Consider the following 17,631-nt stretch of genomic DNA (forward strand, 5'->3'; position numbering starts at 1 on the left):
GCCTTTAGCAACTGCCACCCAAATTTGGCCCACTCCACTCCTCTCCAGCCTAGGACAGCTTCAGCGGCCTCAGCTAGATTTTACTGCCTTCACGATGATGTGGACGATGTCCCACTCCGCTCCAAATTCATTCATTCATTCATTCATTCAGGGTGTCCCCGTGCAGCTATGCAGCACCTGTTTATTGAGTGTCTGCTTTGAACCAAGCACTGTGCTGGCCTCTCATTTGGTTCCTCCATGCCCTGCCTCTTAGCATCTTCTTTTATACACACACACACACACACACGCAGAGGCCCTCGCTTCGTCTAGTCCAGTCTTCTCTTCCCTGTGTCTCTAAACAACCCAAGGGAAGGTGTCGTGTCTCCTCCCCTTGGCAACAGGCGATGTGGAATACTGGACATAGCCAGTGTCTCACACAGACCTCAGCTTGAGTCCTGGCTCTGACTCTGCCCTTAACTGTCCTAGGTAACTTGAGTGGGTTAGGCCCTGTCGGCCTCTGTTTCCTCATTGCAATTTAAAAAAAAAAGAGAAGAAATCACCTCTTCCAGGCTTACAATTAAGTAGAGACTTTTAAAGACTTGGCACAGAGTTAATGCTCTAAGATGTGGGTGGCTCTCTCCTTGGTGCATCAGTGGCCCATCGCAAGCGCGTGTAGTGGCTGCGTGAGAACCTGTGTTCTCCTCAAATGTCTCCCCAGAGGAGTGGGGGTCACCTTATCTGCTTAGGGCCACGTGGGTACTCCACCGCAAGTTCTCCTACTTGTGATACTAGCCTATTGTTTTCTCCCTTTTTCAACATCTGTTGAAACAACTAGTTTCAACATCTGGTCTTGTGTCACCTACCTCCCCCCCACTATTTTTCTTGGAATATTTTAAAGCAAATTTCAACCATCATATCATTTCACCTATAAGCACTCCAGTGTGTATAATAGATAAAGATGTTAAAGAACATAACCACACATTTTTTTTTTTTTTTTTTTTTGGCCATACCATGGGGCATGCGGGATAATAGTTCCCCGACCAGGGATCGAACTCGCGCCCCGCTCAGTGGAAGCACGGAGTCTTAATCACTGGATGGCCAGGGAAGTCCCAACCACAAAAAATTTTTAACGCCCCCCCCAATCAAGAATTATTCATTAATATAATCTAAAACACCCAGTCCATATTTATTTTCTTCCCAATTATCTCAACAATGTCTTTTTACTGTTGATTTGATTGAATCAGGATTCCCCAAAAGTTCATGTTACAAATGATTTTAAGAGCTCTTATGTATTTTTACACCAACCTGCTGTTCTGTTTTCAGTGGAAATGCTAGAAAAATGAGGAAGTTCTTACTTCCTGAAAGTCTCCCAACTCACTTCCCTGAACCCTTTTCAAACGAAACAAAAATTAGCATCTCCTTTTTTGGGTGTTTTTAAATGACAAAAAGAATTCACCCCTCACAGCAGCTTTGAAATAAATGGGTTCCTCAAACAACTTTCCAACTCCAACAATCACCCAAGTGAAGAAGAAAGGCAGGCCACGCTTTAGTTCTGGTTTTGGAGGGTAAAAATTTCTGAGGAACTTTGCTCTTTGCAGACAGATTTTTTATGCCCTCCCACCTGCTTTTCGAAATCCACCAACCACAAAATTTACTCCATCCACTTTTTTCTCTCTCCCTTCCACACTCCCTCTCTCCTTTTAGCAGCAACATACAAGCCGGCCATATTAGAGAGATGGAAATAAAGCTTCCTTAATGTTGTATGTGTCTTTGAAGTACATCCGTGCATTTTTCTTTTAGCATCTAACCATTCCTCCCCTGTAGCCCTCGGCCCCTCAAATCACCCTCTCCCCTATCCCACCCGACTAACATCTCAGTCTCTGAAAATGCACAAAGATGCCTGGCTACCTCGCCCTGCCTTCAGTCTCACGGGGCTCAGTCTCTTTTTCTCTTTGGGTAAGTTAGACTGCACATCTGCATGCTCCTGAGGGTCCAGAAGTGCAGCCGCAACAGGAGGAGGATGGGGGCCGGGGGCAGGAAAGAAGACATCGCTTGAGCCTCCCTTCGGCGTTGTCCTTGGGAAGGGAGGCACGGGGATGGGGGGAGATGTGGCTGGGGACTGCATAATGCTGGGACGGCTTGGTCGCAGAAATGTTGGGTCAGGGGATCTGAGTGTTCCTTGGAGGTGTCAGTTGTCAAGGGAGGTGATTTTTCTTTGGATTTCCCTGAAATGGACGTATGTGGGGGGCTGGGGGCGGAGGGTAGGCTGATGTGCAGAGCCTCTTCATGGATTTTTTCTTTTAGCTGCTACAAATCTCCTGGGACTTAATGCTCCCTTAAGGGGCTTCTTCTGTGAACCTTGATCTTTGGAATCTGGTGGATTTAGGATATCAGAAAAGAGTGTACGGGGGAGTAGGGGGGCAGAAAGTTGAGTCTGGGTCTGGCTTCCTGGAAATCTGTACCACCGATTTGTTGCAGTGTGTGGAGACGTAGGTGGGAAGCAGGCTTGAGGAATGATCTCTGCATTGGGAAGAGAACGGCTGAAGCAGGCACTGATGGAGAAGCTCTCTGGCTTGGGCCAGATGGAGTGGAGGAGGGGTCAGGTGAAGGGATCAGAAAAAAAAAAGAAAGAAAAGGAACACATGAGTGTGGTTGTGGCCCTTTGGATCATGTCTCCGAACTGTCCAGCCCCACCTTGCAGACTGTCAAGAGATCCAAATGCTAATTTCATACATGGCCACTCATGGACTTCCTGGTGGGTAGGTGGGCTAGGGAGTCACTTGCAAGCCTGCTTTATAGGTAGTTTCCTTCTTGCTCTTAAACTTACTCATTGCTGGCATAGCAATTGAGGATCCAGTCCAACGGCTGTCAGTGGGAATACTCCCCATCACAAAGTCTCTCTCTCACTCCTTCTCTCCCTCTTTTTCTCTCCTTCTCTGGCATGCTGTGCTGGATATTGGGCAGGAGTGCTAGAGACAGCCCAGGGCCCCTGACAGCCTACACGATAAGGCCTAGGAGCTTTGCTGAGTTACTGAACATATTAACAACAGAGCAAGAGTGTTAGGGAAGCTCAGGCAGTAGAGACAGCATGAGCCTTGGACTCGATCTGGGTTTAAAGCCACCTTTGTCATTTACTTCATACTATCGGCAAGTTACTCCCCTCTGAGCTTCAGTTCTTTCCTGGGTGAACTGGAGAATACCTACTGCCTGGGTTTTTTGTGAGTCTGGCACATAGTAAGTGCTCAATAATAGCTAGCCTTTATGAACTCTTTTCACGTGCCCACGCGCTGTGTATCTTGTTTAGTCCTCACGGCAATTGGTTACCGTATGGGGCAGATACATTATGATCCTCACGTTACAGATGAGGAAACAGGCACAGAGAAGTTAAGTAACTTGCCCAATAAGGTCACAGTAGTTTAAGGGGAGCCGAGATTTGAACCCCTGGTTGTCTGACTTCACCCCATTCTTTTTTTTTTTTTAACATCTTTATTGGAGTATAATTGCTTTACAATGGTGTGTTAGTTTCTGCTGTATAATAAAGTGAATCAGCTATACATATACATATATTCCCATATCCCTTCCCTCTTGCATCTCCCTCCCTCCCACCCTCCCTATCCCACCCCTCTAGGTGGTCACAAAGCACCGAGCTGACCTCCCTGTGCTATGCGGCTGCTTCCCACTAGCTAGCTATTTTACATTTGGTAGTGTATATATGTCCATGCCACTCTCTCACTTTGTCACAGCTTACCCTTCCCCCTCCCCGTGTCCTCAAGTCCATTCTCTATGTCTGCATCTTTATTCCTGTCCTGCCCCTAGGTTCTTCAGAACCATTTTTTTTTTTTTAGATTCCATATATATGTGTTAGTATACAGTATTTGATTTTCTCTTTCTGACTTACTTCACTCTGTATGACAGACTCTAGGTCCATCCACCTCACTACAAATAACTCAGTTTCGTTTCTCTTTATGGCTGAGTAATATTCCATTGTATATATGTGCCACATCTTCTTTATCCATTCATCTGTCGATGGACACTTAGGTTGCTTCCATGTCCTGGCTATTGTAAATAGAGCTGCAATGAACATTGTGGTACATGACTCTTTTTTTTTTTTTTTTTAATTAATTAATTTATTTAGGCTGCTTTGGGTCTTCGTTGCTGTGCGTGGGCTTTCTCTAGTTGCGGCGAGAGGGGGCTACTCTTTGCTGCGGTGCGCGGTCTTCTTATTGTGGAGGCTTCTCTTCTTGCGGAGCACGGGCTCTAGGCGCGCAGGCTTCAGTAGTTGTGGCGCGCGGGCTCTAGAGCGCAGGCTCAGTAGCTGTGGCGCCCGGGCCTAGCCGCCCCACGGCATGTGGGATCTTCCTGGATCAGGGCTCGAACCGTGTGCCCTGCATTGGCAGGCGGATTCTTAACCACCGAGCCACCAGGGAAGCCCACATGACTCTTTTTGAATTATGGTTTTCTCAGGGTATATGCCCAGTAATGGGATTGCTGGGTCGTATGGTAGTTCTATTTTTAGTTTTTAAAGGAACCTCCATACTGTTCTCCATAGTGGCTGTATCAATTTACATTCTCACCAACAGTGCAAGAGAGTTCCCTTTAATCCACACCCTCTCCAGCATTTATTATTTGCAGATTTTTTGGTGATGGCCATTCTGACTGGTGTGAGGTGATACCTCATTGTAGTTTTGATTTGTATTTCTCTAATGATTAGTGATGTTGAGCATTCTTTCATGTGTTTGTTGGCAACCTGTATAACTTCTTGGGACAAATGTCTATTTAGGTCTTCTGCCCATTTTTGGATTGGGTTGTTTGTTTTTTTGCTATCGAGCTGCACGAGCTGCTTGTATGTTTTGGAGATTAATCCTTTGTCAGTTGCTTCATTTGCAAATATTTTCTCCCACTCTGAGGGTTGTCATTTCTTCTTGTTTATGTTTTCCTTTGCTGTGCAAAAGCTTTGAAGTTTCATTAGGTCCCATTTGTTTATTTTTGTTTTTATTTCCATTTCTCTAGGAGGTGGGTCAAAAAGGATCTTGCTGTGATTTATGTCATAGAGTGTTCTGCCTATGTTTTGCTCTAAGAGTTTTATAGTGTCTGGCTTTACATTTCGGTCTTTAATCCATTTTGAGTTTATTTTTGCTTCACCCCATTCTTAACCACTGAATTCTACTGCCCCCGATATTTAAGAAATGATGCTTCTATAGTAACAATAATTTGGATCAAAGAATCTTAAGTACAGGCAAAAAGAGGGGAGTTGGGTGAGTGACCAGTGTGCAAAGAAATGAGGATGGAGGACAGGCAACCTCTTTGGGGAGTTAGGGAGAGCTTCCTGCAGGAGGGAGAGCCTTATCTAAGTGAAGAAAACAAGGGGGCTCGGGGACCAGGCCCAGGGTGTGGCTTAGAGGAAGATGGAATCTAGGGTGAAGAGGTCAGGGCATGGGGGCTGTGAGGCAGTGGTGGGAGGAAGCTAAAGCCTCTGCAAACCTGGATGAGGGGAGGGTGCAGGAGTAGGGACCTTGAACTTGAACTTGATTGGCGCTGTGATGAGGCATGCCCTGGTACTCCAAGGCCGAGGGCTCAAGTGGACAATGGAACCTTGGTGGTTGTAGCAGCATCAGTCCCCAAGATGGAGGGATGTCACAGGTGACAAGGGAGGGGGCTGAGACAGGGCCTGGGTTTGTGAGGATGACTACAGAGCTGACAAAGGGACAGGGGACAGCTGGCCAACCTGCTGTACACATGACAGAAGCACATGAGACTAGTTTTCAGTTAGAAGCAATCCAAATGATTGGTTTTCCTTAGAGTTTTTCTCAAAACTCTTGGCTCCACGGTCATTGGCATGGTTACCAAAGTCTGGGTTATGTTAGGCGAGGCTTAGAAAGTGGAGTCTGGTCCTCACTCAGGCCCACTGCACACGGACACACAGGGGAAAACGCCTTCCCTTCCCTCTACAGACTTTTATCGAGTGCCCACTGTGTGTCACATGCTGTTCTGGGTCCAGGGATGCCAAGATAAATAAGAATCAGCTCCCCAGAGTCTCCCGAGGGACTAGGGAACATAAACAAAAAATAGTAATGCAGCATCCCATGTGCTGTTAGCAGCTAACCTTTGGTGGGGGCTGACCATGTGCCAGGCACTGCTGTGAGCTTTATGTTTTAGTATTCAATCCTCACAACAGCCCCAGGAGGTAGGGCCTATTGTTGTCTCCCATTTTACAGATGAGGAAACTGAGGTGCTGGGAGGTGAACCATCTTTCATAAGATCAGACCACGGTGCTAGAGCGCTGGTCTTGGCCACTATGCCATTCTGCCTACCAGTCTGGAAGTGACAGAAACCTCCCAGTCTGGGGAGAGGGCACGGGCACTGGAGAAGCTGCCACGGGGGCGATGCCTTGTTAGCTGGGATCTGCGGGGTAAGCAGGAGGGCTCAGGGGCAGCAGGGTGAATGAGCTTCCCAACCTGCAGCAAAAACACGTGCAAAGGCATGGAGGAGTGGGAGAAGGCGGCGTTTTCAGAAAAGTAAGGACTCCAGGGTCACTGGAGTGGTGGAAGCGTGAAGGGTTGGGAGCAGGACAGGAAATGAGGCTGGGGTACTGGATGATCCCAGATGGCAAAGGGCTCAGAAGCCCAGGAGCCTGGACGAGATCCTGTAAGCAGCAGGGAGCCAATGGCGATTGGGGGTAAGGGGTGACAAGGACAGGTGCTCTCCTGGCTGCATGGGGGTGGCCTGGCCTGGGAGGGAGACCTGAAGCGGTGGGTCTGAATGGTAAGGCAGCCCAGGAGTTGGGCTGCGTGTCACAGTCACCTGGGAGGCAGGGGCTGCCCTGGGACACAGCGTGCTCCAGAAGGGTGGGGACTAATTTCTCTGCTTAGACAAACTCTGTTCTTTTTTTTTTTAACCAAGAAGAAAATTAACCTACCTCATAGGTTGCTGTAGGGTTGGAAAGAGGCGTGAAGAGAATTAACTTCTAGTCTCTGTAGGAAATAGTGTTTGACAGGAGATGAGCAAATTTTTGTGATCTCTGCAAGACGGGCCAGTTAGAAAAGTATATGACATGGGGCCTGAGGTGCCCAGATACGCCTTAGAGAGAGTGAGGGGGCCTGGGCACCGGTAAAGTTTTGGAACTGAGCTCAAAAGCCACATCCTTACGGTACCCTTGTTGAATCATTTCCTTTCTGTGAGTTGGAGATCAGAGACTCAGTCTCCAGACCTGGTCCCAAATGGGACAACCAGGAAGACTGTGAGCCCCCCTTGTATGGAGGTTCCTTTAAAGAAGACCATTCCCCTCTGGCCAGCCTGACTGGCTGGGGGCTGACATGGGGGCCGGACCTGCCATGTAGACAGCAGGAGGACTGAGCCCTGCGACCCCTTGGAACAAAAATCACCCCCTCACCCAGCCTCCACCCCTCAAGCTGCTGTCTAGAGCCTGGCAGCCTGGCAGCCTGGGTTCCAATCTAGCTTTGTCACTTACCAGCTGTGAACTTGGGCTATTCATTTAACTTCTTTGTGCTCCATTTCCTCACCTGGAAAGTGGGGGTGATAATAGGGTTGTTGTATTAAATGAGGTGATATCTGTAGGGTATTTAAACAGCGCCTGGCACACAGTAAGCACCTTGTTGTTACTATGAAGTCCTTTTGTGGCCCTAGCTGTGGATTCGGCTAATTTCCTGAAGCAGCAGAGTTCATCAGGAGCCCAGGATTTTGCTCACAACTCTGTCCTCGTTGCATGATGATTTCCTCATCTTTAATGAGGGCCTGGATTGGTGAAAGGCCTAAGGCCCTTGCCCTGAGCTGGGACCCTGGGAGACCTCAGGCGGAAGTGGGCGCTGTACTGGGAGCCAGGAACCGTGATTCGGGACCCGGCTTGTCCCTACCTGCTGTGTGTCTCTCTCAGGCCTCACTTTCCTTGTTGGTAAGATGATGGAGCTGGATCTACAGTTCCTGAGGTTCCCCCTGCTTTGGTGGCTCCTGTTCCTCTCTCTGCAGTTGGGACTTGACGGTTGACCTCTCTGACCACTAGAGGGCACACGTGTCCGCCTGGTGCCTCCTGCAGGCCGCGCCATAGGGATGCGGGGAAGGACCCGGATTGCACCTCTCAGTCTGCCCCGCTCCTGCTGGCCAGAAGAGGCCCCTCACTCCCCAGGGCCCTGCCCTCCCGCACAGCAGAGTGCTAGCTCCTTCAAGATGGAGGGAGCTCCTGGTAGGGTTCAAGTTCTGTCTCTGGAGTGATGTTGTGGCCTGGGGCGGGACAGAGGCAGGGATGGGTCAGCCAGATGTGTGGGACCTACTTCTTAATGCCACTTGGAGGCTCCTTTTGCTCAGGTGCCCTGGGAAGGTCGCCGAACCTTCCCAGGGAAGGTGCTAGGGAAGCAAGGTGTTCCTGGGATGTGAGGTAAGCTCAGGACACGGCCCTGCCGGGCTCCTTCCCTGACGATACCTCCGCCTCTGCAGAGCGGGGGCGGAGATGGCATTTTCAGCACACCTCCTCCTAGCCTGGCGCTGTGCTCAGTGCTTTCATAACGCTGTGAGAGTGAGGAGATAGGAACTGGGCTTTGTTCTCCTGGGGATGCCGCTCAGCCTCTCCAGTTCCTATTTCCCTGCTGAGCACTTCAGCACACCTGGAAGCCTGGCCTTGCAGGTGGGGCCGTGTGCCTGTGCCTCTATCTAGGGCTGGGTCCTGACCTCCCTGGCCAGCAGTTCAGAGCATCTCCTGTTCTTAAGTCCTGCCTACTGGCCCTGGCCACTCATCCCAAGGGATGAGCTGAGTGGAAGGACTTCGCTATCCCTGCTTCCAGGCTGCAGTGCTGCTGCCCCTGGGGTGGGGCCCGGCAGCTTTGCACAACGAAATCTTTTGCAAAAAGCGAGCCCTGTGCAATACGGGGGAATTACAAGGGGCTGCCCTGAGGGGTCAGGCTCCAAGGTGCCCCTGCCGGGAGACTGCCCCAGAAGCCCTTCCTGCTTAGGGGGCGGAACTTGAGGACAATTTAGGCTACCCTTTGCCTTATTTTTATTTTGTATTTTTTTTTTTTGGCTGTGCCTTGAAGCTTGCGGGATCTTAGTTCCCCGATCAGGGACTGAACCCTGGGCCACGCAGTGAAAGTGCCGAGTCCTAACCCCTGGACCGCCAGGGAATTCCCCTACCCTTTGCTTTACATATTTTATCTTATTTAATCATTACCATAACCCCAGGAGGTAGGTATCATGAGCTGCGTTTTACAGAGGACGGGCCTGAGGCTCAGAAGATGGAGGAACTTGCCCATGTTCTCCCAGCCGACAGAAGGCAGAGCTGGGATTGAACCACATCTAATGGGGTCTCCGTGCCTCCTAGCTGCCCCCCTGCCGCCCCCTAGTGGCTTCTCTCACTCAGAAGAATAGTGTCCTGGTCCTGGCCTAACGCTGGGACCTCAGCTCTCTCCAGTTGCCCCCTTGATCACTCTGCTGATTGTGTTCCGATGTGTGATGCTCATTCCAACCGCTGGAACTTTCCTCTTGATGTTCTGCTGCCTTGGATTCCTTCAAAATTTCAAATGGCTCACTCCTTCACTTTAGTGGGGGGGCCACCTACAGGGTACCACTCGGAGCAGCTTTCCCTGAGCACTCGATGTCAAACACACCCTGCACCTTGCTTTATTTTTTACAGCCCTTGCCTGTGAATCAATACCTAAAGTTACATCATTTCTTTTCCCTGTTAATGTCTGTCCCCCTCCCTAGAATATAAGCGCCATGTTACAGTACCTCTGCCTGCCTCCATCATAGCAATAATCCCTGGGGCCTAGACTGAGTGCCTGGGGCACAGGAGGTGATTTATAAATATTTGGTAAATGAGTGAATGAATGATTGATACTGAGCATTACTGCTTCTCCTTTATAAAGAATATTCATCTCTTGGGATGAGGCTTTGACCATATTGGCAGAGAAGTTTAGAATTCAGCCCAGGGCTAGGGTGAGGTGAGTGCAGTGCCCAGGGTGCAAAATTTAAGGAGGTGTTTGCACGACCCTGAGGGTGGGCACCCCCTTAAATCTCGTGCCCAAGGCTTTCTGCCTCTCTGTGGGCGGGGGTGGGATGGGCACTGCAGCTTCAGCTGGGAGGGCTTTGGCTCACTCCCCTCACCCTAGCCTCTGCCCTGCTTGGAATGTCAGTGTGGGATGGGCCTTCTCAGGCCACACACCCAGGGCTCCTGGACCAGGTCCAGCGCTCCCCAGAGGATTCTGCACCCTGCTGTCCCTGCAGCCTGTATCAGCTCCTTGCCGTGGTGTGTCCAGGCCTGGCATCTCCAAAAGGGACTCCTGTCCTTGTAGACCCATCAGTTGATCACTTCGAATTGTGCCTATTCTTCTGGGGCATCTCTTCCTTCCCGTTACTCATCTGCCGTCCCTGCCAGGAGCCTGAGGAAGAGAAGGGGGCTGGGCCGGGCCGGGCTGGGCATACGGCTTGACTCTGCCCTGCGGTAGAGAGAGCGAGGCCTTCTGAATCTGCATCTGTCCTCAAGGCTGCCTGCCCCCAGGGGACACTGCAGCTTCAGCTGGAAGGGCTTTGGCTCAGCAGAGATGGTTGAAAGTGGTGGGAAGAAGGGGAAACCGAGGCCAGCACTGTGCAGCCCCTTGTCCAAGCCATCAGGTGACCACGACAGGCCTGTGGCAGGACAGCCAGGTGGAGGGAAGGCTTGAGGCCATCTGTCTGTCCCTGGCTTGACAGACAATGTGGTCTCTCTCCACCCCAAGGGCCACATCAGTTACCGCTTAGGAGCTTTGCCCACCCCACCCCCTAATTTCAGCCATAAGGGACCCAGCCAGCTGTCCTAGCTCTGCTCCGCTCTGCTCCCCACCAGGTGCAGAGGCTTTTGCCCCCTCCTTGGCCTTGTCTGCCAGAATCCTCACCAGCTTGTGGCTTTGTCCACAGTGCCACCAGGGAGGAGCATGGAAGTCACAGTACCTACCACCCTCAACGTCCTCAATGGCTCTGATGCCCGCCTGTCCTGCACCTTCAACTCCTGCTACACCGTGAACCACAAACAGTTCTCCCTGAACTGGACTTACCAGGAGTGTAGTAACTGCTCCGAGGAGATGGTGAGTTCTCAGATGGAGGCAGGGGTGGGGGAGGCAGGAGCCCCACAGCGTGAAGCTCCCCTTTCCCACCACCTGCCCCTGCACTGTACAAGGACCCTAGCATACCCTGGTGGGCTATCTGCTCCTGAGGGCATTGGCAGAGGTGTGCTGTCGTGCCTGGGTGGCCCTGGGAGGGTGGCAGAGATCTAGAGGTGACTGCCTCTCTTCCAGGTAAAAGGGGGGCATGGGAGGAGGGGCATACTGCTGTCCTTGCAGCTCCTTGCTCATCCAGCCCCCTATCCTGTCCCTCGCCTCCGGCCCCCCCAGTTTCTCCAGTTCCGCATGAAGATCATTAACCTGAAGCTGGAGCGGTTCCGAGACCGCGTGGAGTTCTCAGGGAACCCCAGCAAGTATGACGTGTCAGTCACACTGAGAAACGTGCAGCTGGAGGATGAGGGCACCTACAACTGCTACATCATGAACCCGCCCGACCGCCACCGCGGCCACGGCAAGATCTATCTGCAAGTCCTCATGGAAGGTGAGGGGCTGCTGGGGGGCCCTGCCCGTTCCCACCCAGCTACTCTCCAGCAGGACTAGCTGGGGCTCCTTGGGAGAGGCTGTGCCCTCCTGAGGGGTGGGAGCAACAGCATGTGCTGGGTGGAAGGCATCTGTTTTACTCCTTCCAGTCCTTGAGGACTATGTCTCAGAGAGTCCTGATGATGCTATCCAGCATGATCACGATCTTAAGAATCCCAAGAGCAGCTTTCATTTATTGGACACTTGCTATGTCTCGGTTATAGCTAGGGCTAAACTCTCCAGATGCAATAGCTCACTTCATCCTCATACAACCCTATGAGGGAGGTACTATGATTATTCCCATTTTACAGATGAGGAAACTGAGGCTATGTAAGGTACCTAAGGTCACACAATTAATAAATAGTACAATCAGGACTCAAATTGGGTCCATTTGACCTCAAAGTCCATCCTCTTTGATACTGCATTATATTGCCCTCCCCTGGGGCTTTTAGGTGCCCTGGGATTATGGGGTGGGTGGGGCGCTTAGAGGTCCATGGCCTGGGTTGATTTCTGGCTTTGACTAGAATGCTTTCCACGGAGGAGAGTAAAGTCAGGACCACCCCACACCTACTGCAGGGAGCAGGGGCCAGTGGACGAGACTCCCTTTTCCAGCCCTAGGGCTCAGCGGGTCTGTTTCCTCTCCTTCTCCAGAGCCCCCTGAGCGGGATTCCACTGTGGCCGTGATCGTGGGCGCCTCCGTCGGGGGCTTTCTGGCTGTGGTCATCTTGGTGCTGATGGTAGTAAAGTGTGTGAGGAGGAAAAAAGAGCAGAAACTGAGCACGGATGACCTGAAGACGGAGGAGGAGGGCAAGACGGATGGAGAGGGCAACGCGGACGATGGCACCAAGTAATGGGCGGGCGGCCGGCCCTGCAGCCCCTCCCTTGCGTCCTGTCTCCCTCTCACTCTCCGCCCTGCACAGTGTGCCCCCGCCTGCCCTCTCTTGGTGTGCTTCTCTCGAACCAGGACCCCAGGGCTGACCTGGGACCTCCTGAACCCCTCCCTTCGTATCTGCCACCCTGCACCAAGAGAGACTCACCTCTCTTTGATTCGAGAAACCTGCCCTGGCGTCTGGGATGTGTGGGCCCTGGGGGGAGGGAGAAGCTGGCTCAAAACTGCCAGCCTCTGAGAAGAGGCAGGAGGCCTGTGGGAGGGGCGCAGAGAGAGAGGGGGAGGGTGGGCAGTGGAGGAGGAGGAGGCCAGCTGTCCAGCCTGCCCAGTGTGTGCACTGGTCTGGTGGCGGCTTCAGAGGGGACCTGCAGGTGGGACGGGGCTCTGCTGGCTGCCTCTAGAAGGCCTGGGGCGTGGCATGCCTCTGCTCCCCGAGCTGCTCCTGGCCCTGGGCAGCCTTGTCATGGGGTGATGGGTTCCTATAACTTGGGGGTGTGTTGAAAGGATGATCGTGCGTTTCCTGGGCCTTGAAGGGAAGGAAGCTGGAGGCAGCTGGAGACAAGCCTTGGCCCAGGGAGCTCTGCTCTCACCTTTCTCCTTCGATAGCTGCTACCACAGAAGCCTCTGGGTTTCTGTTGGCTTGCAAAGCCCTTGGGATTTTTGGCAAGAAAAGTACCAAAGGGCTGCTGAGCTAGGCCATGAGGGGCAGGGAGTCGTGTTTCTCCAGGTGGTGGTCATTTTTCACCGCAGTTACCCACTAACAGGAGACAATTGCAAAGTTAGCTGAGGGACGAGGGGCTGGGGGCTCTGTTGTAAAATGGAGTTCAAGGTTGACTGCCTTCTCCCCCAGGGTGGCCGCCATCACCTGGGCCAGGAGCAGCTGAGGTGCGGAGATAAGGAGGGAGGGGGTGGGAGCCACGTCGGAGGAGTAGGTGTGCAGAGCGGGGGCCTCGCTGGGGCTTCTGTTCAGACTTTCCCCGTTACCCTCAGCAGGGTTTCATCTGGCTTCTGGCCCTGAGGGAAGCATGAGGGGAGCCTTGTAGCCTCTGAGATCCTGTGGCCATGTCACATCTGGAGCCATGTCACACCCTCCCCTGCCCCGACAGCTCTCTCTGGGGGGGAGGAAAGTAGCATTTGTGGGGAGCCAACTTTCACTGCCATTTTACTCACATGAAGAGGGAATTGCTCAAGCCTCAGGAGCGGGAGAGAGACAGAGAGACACTGCCTTGGAAGATCCTCAGAGATCAGCTAGCCAAGTCACCCATACTACAGACCGGGAGACTGAGGTTCAAACTCACAACCGAGGGGCCTGCTTCTCCTCTGGTACCTCAGTCTCCAGTTTGGATGAACAGAGCCACACTTTGCCCGGTGGGAGGGGCCTCTGCAGACAGAGAGATGAAGGAGATGAGGAGAGGGAGGTGAGCTCCTCCAGCCCTGCTCACCTCCCCGGAGCCCAGCCCCTCCAGGCTGTGACTGAGGCAGGGATGGGGTGATGGGAGTGGGAGGGCAGAGCTGCTGGAATGCCCCACGCCCACCCCAGGCTGACCCTCTGCAGCACTTCCCAGCCTTTCTCAGAGCTCAGGCCCTTCCCTGGGCTCAGGGGGTCAGAGCCCAGGGCAGGAGTCTGGGGAAAGGGGGTAGAGATGGGACTCTGACAGCTTCTGGGACCCCTCTCTGCCTCTGCCCAGCACATGGCCTTTCTGGGGAGAGAGCAATAGCATACGGGCGATTCAGTTTAATTCCCTTCAATTCAACATCCATTTATTGAGCATCTCCTATGTGCCAGGCACTGGGCCAGGTACTGGGGATGCACACAAAGCCATAACAGAGCTGGGAACTGCTAGGTCAGCACTGTGGGGACCAAGATGAATTTTTTTTTTGGTGCATCTAATTCCACCTCTGCAGCCACTGCTTCCAGGGCTGGAGTAGGAGAAAAAGGAAGAGATTCCAGAATCTGGGCCCTGGGAAGGGAGGAAAGGAAGGAAAGAGGGAAGATACAACAGGGAAGAGGGTGAGAGGCCAGACAGAGTGGGCACAGAGTGGAGGGTGGGCAACCAGCCTGAGAGCTCCTAGGTGGGAGGAGTCCAGCTCACCTGGAAATTCTAACTCATCAGTACCTAACTGCCAATCAACACACTGCCAATGGGGGTGGACTAAGCCCCCAGGATGCCTGGGGTGAGTGGACATTGCCCATCCTTGGAGCCAACCAGCTGAGAGGGGAGAGATGGGTAGTGGGCACCCTCGTTCCAGCTGAGACCAAGAGTGGTTGTAATAACAAGTCTGCAGCTTGCAGATTTCACTTTTTGGCAACTTCTTAAGTGCTCTCCTCTTCCAGGATGAGTGAGGATCTGTGTGGATGCTGGGAACTTTTCTTTTTTCAGGACTCATAACATTTAGGGAAATTGTTTGCAAGATTCCCTAGGTTTATTCCAAGAAGTCCTAACTCTCTATAAAGAAGCCCAAGACTTCTGGGTTCCTTCCTTTCTCTGCCCTGACCTAGAGGGTCCTAGGGAGAGCAACGCCTCTCCAGGGGCCTCAGGCGCCCAAGCAGATGGGGGTGGGCCAGGAGCCACCTTTGTCTCAGGTACCCATCCTCATATGCACTTTCTTCCCGAGCCTCTTAGGGTCTCTTCCAGAGGCCTCATAGAGCTGCCTCCCCCAGGGCAATGAGGCTGGGAACAAAATGGGGCTTCTGTGAGTAGAGGTGGGAGACTGGTGAGATGTTTCCACAGCACCCTGCTTTCTAGTGTATACCTCTTCCTGCACCGTGGGGCTCAAGCCCTACTTCTGGCTGCATGTTCCCATCACTGCGCTCTGCTGGGTTCAGTCTGCTGGTTTTCTCAACTGCCTCTGCCTCTCCTGTTCTCTTGGAACCCCCATCTGTCCCTTTCTCCTAATTAAGGGCCCCTGTAAAGAGAGATGGGCTGGCCAACCCATGGGATTTAGCTTATAAGAACAAAGCACATTTTTTCAGGACTGAAATGCCTTGAGGTGCCTTGGAACTGGCTTTGGAAATAGCTATCTGCCCCCTAGCTCTGGACTAATCACAGTTATTCCCAATTTATAAAAAGGAAAAGCTGGATCCATATTTCTCCCTGTGAGTCTCCTTGGTGAGGTTGGGCTGGTAAGTATTTGCAAGGTCAGGTTAAGCAGATGGACAATTGAAAATACTGGCCAGGTCCAAAAGACAGTCCCAGGCCATAGGAATGGCTTGGTGCAATTGGAACGGGTGATGAATGGAGAAATTTTTCTTCCTACATACGTCTTAAGGATAGACAGCCTGTGTCTCTTGCTGTGCCTCTTGCTGATGTCTTCCTTTATTGAAGCTTGCTGATGCGTTTGTACATAGTCTATATATAGGTAGAGATATATTATATATACAAATATAAAACATCTCACTACATCCACCCCGAAAGTTACGTTGAGGGGGAAACAATCATTTCTCAGTGTTTTGAGTTGATTCACCAAAGGCAAATTATGGAATGTTCTTGTTGCTCTTTGTGCACTTGGAGGGGAAAACACAACTACTTATGCACTTTCTAGGATTTATGTGCTATGTGGTAATGGAAGAGGTGGTGGGGAGAGAAACTGAAATGGTCCTCTGTGACCCAACTGCTGTGATGTGTCTGCTTTGGGGAGCAGACAGTTTCTGTTGCGGTTTGTCTCATTGCTTGGATTTATTGGCTGCAATAAACAGATGGTCTCCCCTGAACATCCCTTGAGTGTGACTTTTTTCAGGGGTGCAGAGTGGGGCAAGTTGAGGCGGTGCCAGGATTGTCACAGGGAGTCCTGTTGTTCCTTTCCTGGTGATGACGTTGACACTGCTGGGTCCCCATCAAGGATGAGATCGTTCTGCTCCCCTCTTGTTAGATGTTTCCTCTTTTTCCCTCATTGCCTTCCCAGAATCCTGGCGGACTCCATCCACCTTGAAAGCACCCTGGGGCTAAACACCCACTTCTTGGAGGGCTCTTGGTTATTTCTGGAAGATGACAACCCTTTATGCCCCCAAGGCTAACCGTCATGCCTATGTTGTCTATTCTTTCCGTGGTTGGATGGGCCATCCTTCCTGCCCCCTGTTTCTAAGCTGTGTCTGACTAGGCAGACATCTGTTTCATCTGCTCTGGGCTCAAGAGAAATAGCTGACAGCTGGTGCAGAGTCTGCCCTCATGCAACTTCATGGATGAGGGTGGCTGCAGGGAAGAATCAGGTCGCTCGTGTCCCATCTGCAAACTGCTCTATCCTAGTTACGTGCTGCTGAATCGGCCCTCAATTCAGGACCAAAGGCAACCACCTGGCCCAGGGGCTCTGCTCTCCCAGACAGCCCAGTCTTTTTCTCTCTTGCCTTCTGTTTTTGCATCTTTTTGCATTTTTCTCTTTCTTACACACACACCCACACACCCTTGCCTAGGAGGCTCACCCGATAAGAAAATCCCCAGCTTTCCGAATGCAAGGAAATGCTGAAGTGCTTGGTTTCTACTTTTCTCATGGTTTCTTTGTCATTTCTGCCTGCTCCCTGGTAACCCAGAGACCTTCGCCAGTGGTTTAGTGGTCAGATGCATTTTAGAATATTCTAGGAGTAGCCTAACATTCGTAGTCCTAATTCCGGCAGCTGCTACCCGAGAAAGAAGCCAGATAGAAGGTGGCAGCGTTGAACAGAGGTGGCTGGTATTTGACAGAACCAAAGGTACCTCGGTTTAAAAGGATGTCTGCCCTTGGGGCCCCTGAGTCCTTCCAAGGATGGGATGTCAGAGAGGATGCTTCCCTACTTAACAGATAGGAAACTGAGGCAGGGGATGTGGACTCAGGTGCTGGGGATTCTGGCTGGTTCCTTCTGGGTGGACACAGCATCTAACTCAGTCCAAGGCTTTTCCCCCAGAACACTTGGAGGACACTTTGGAGCTGGGCCTGGCTTCTGGGAGGACTGGGTTTGGCTCAGGTGTCTCCCCTAAACTGATGTTTTGGGGCCCAGCCTGCTTGGGGCCTGGTGAGGTAGTTCTGATTGAGGAAGGAGCTGCCGTGTGCCGGAAGGGCTAGCTCCCACGGTGCAACTCAGAATTGCTCACCGGCTTCCTGTGTCCCCCACCTGAGGTGCTGGCGCCTCTCCATTCCCACCGCTCTTTTGCTTCCCGCTGGAGCCCCTGCGGG

At 51.9% G+C, this 17,631-nt stretch overlaps 1 protein-coding gene across 2 annotated transcripts; it reads left to right on the forward strand.

The window, feature by feature from the left end:
* Positions 1-329: 329 nt before the first annotated feature.
* On the forward strand, positions 330-16,198 carry SCN2B (sodium voltage-gated channel beta subunit 2). 2 transcript variants are annotated; one of them, XM_082411186.1, is made up of 4 exons: positions 330-1,739; positions 10,876-11,042; positions 11,349-11,559; positions 12,249-16,198. In XM_082411186.1, the coding sequence occupies exons 2-4, from the start codon at positions 10,893-10,895 to the stop codon at positions 12,446-12,448; spliced, it is 561 nt and encodes a 186-aa protein (XP_082267312.1). In that variant the 5' UTR covers positions 330-1,739; positions 10,876-10,892; the 3' UTR covers positions 12,449-16,198. The 2 variants fall into 2 exon arrangements, with proteins under 2 accessions (XP_082267312.1, XP_082267311.1); XM_082411185.1 differs by having other exon boundaries at positions 333-1,935.
* Positions 16,199-17,631: the final 1,433 nt, after the last annotated feature.

Source organism: Balaenoptera physalus, assembly GCF_965194825.1.
Source record: "Balaenoptera physalus genome assembly, chromosome: 10".
In the NCBI taxonomy this organism is placed as follows: domain Eukaryota; kingdom Metazoa; phylum Chordata; class Mammalia; order Artiodactyla; family Balaenopteridae; genus Balaenoptera; species Balaenoptera physalus.

Excerpts from the sequence above, each read along its gene's own strand:
- SCN2B (XM_082411185.1), top strand. The coding sequence starts at position 1,866 with ATGCACAAAGATGCCTGGCTACCTCGCCCTGCCTTCAGTCTCACGGGG. Across the intron at positions 1,936-10,875 it reads CAGTCTCTTTTTCTCTTTGG|TGCCACCAGGGAGGAGCATG; the intron begins GTAAGTTAGACT and ends CTTTGTCCACAG. Across the intron at positions 11,043-11,348 it reads GTAACTGCTCCGAGGAGATG|TTTCTCCAGTTCCGCATGAA; the intron begins GTGAGTTCTCAG and ends CGGCCCCCCCAG.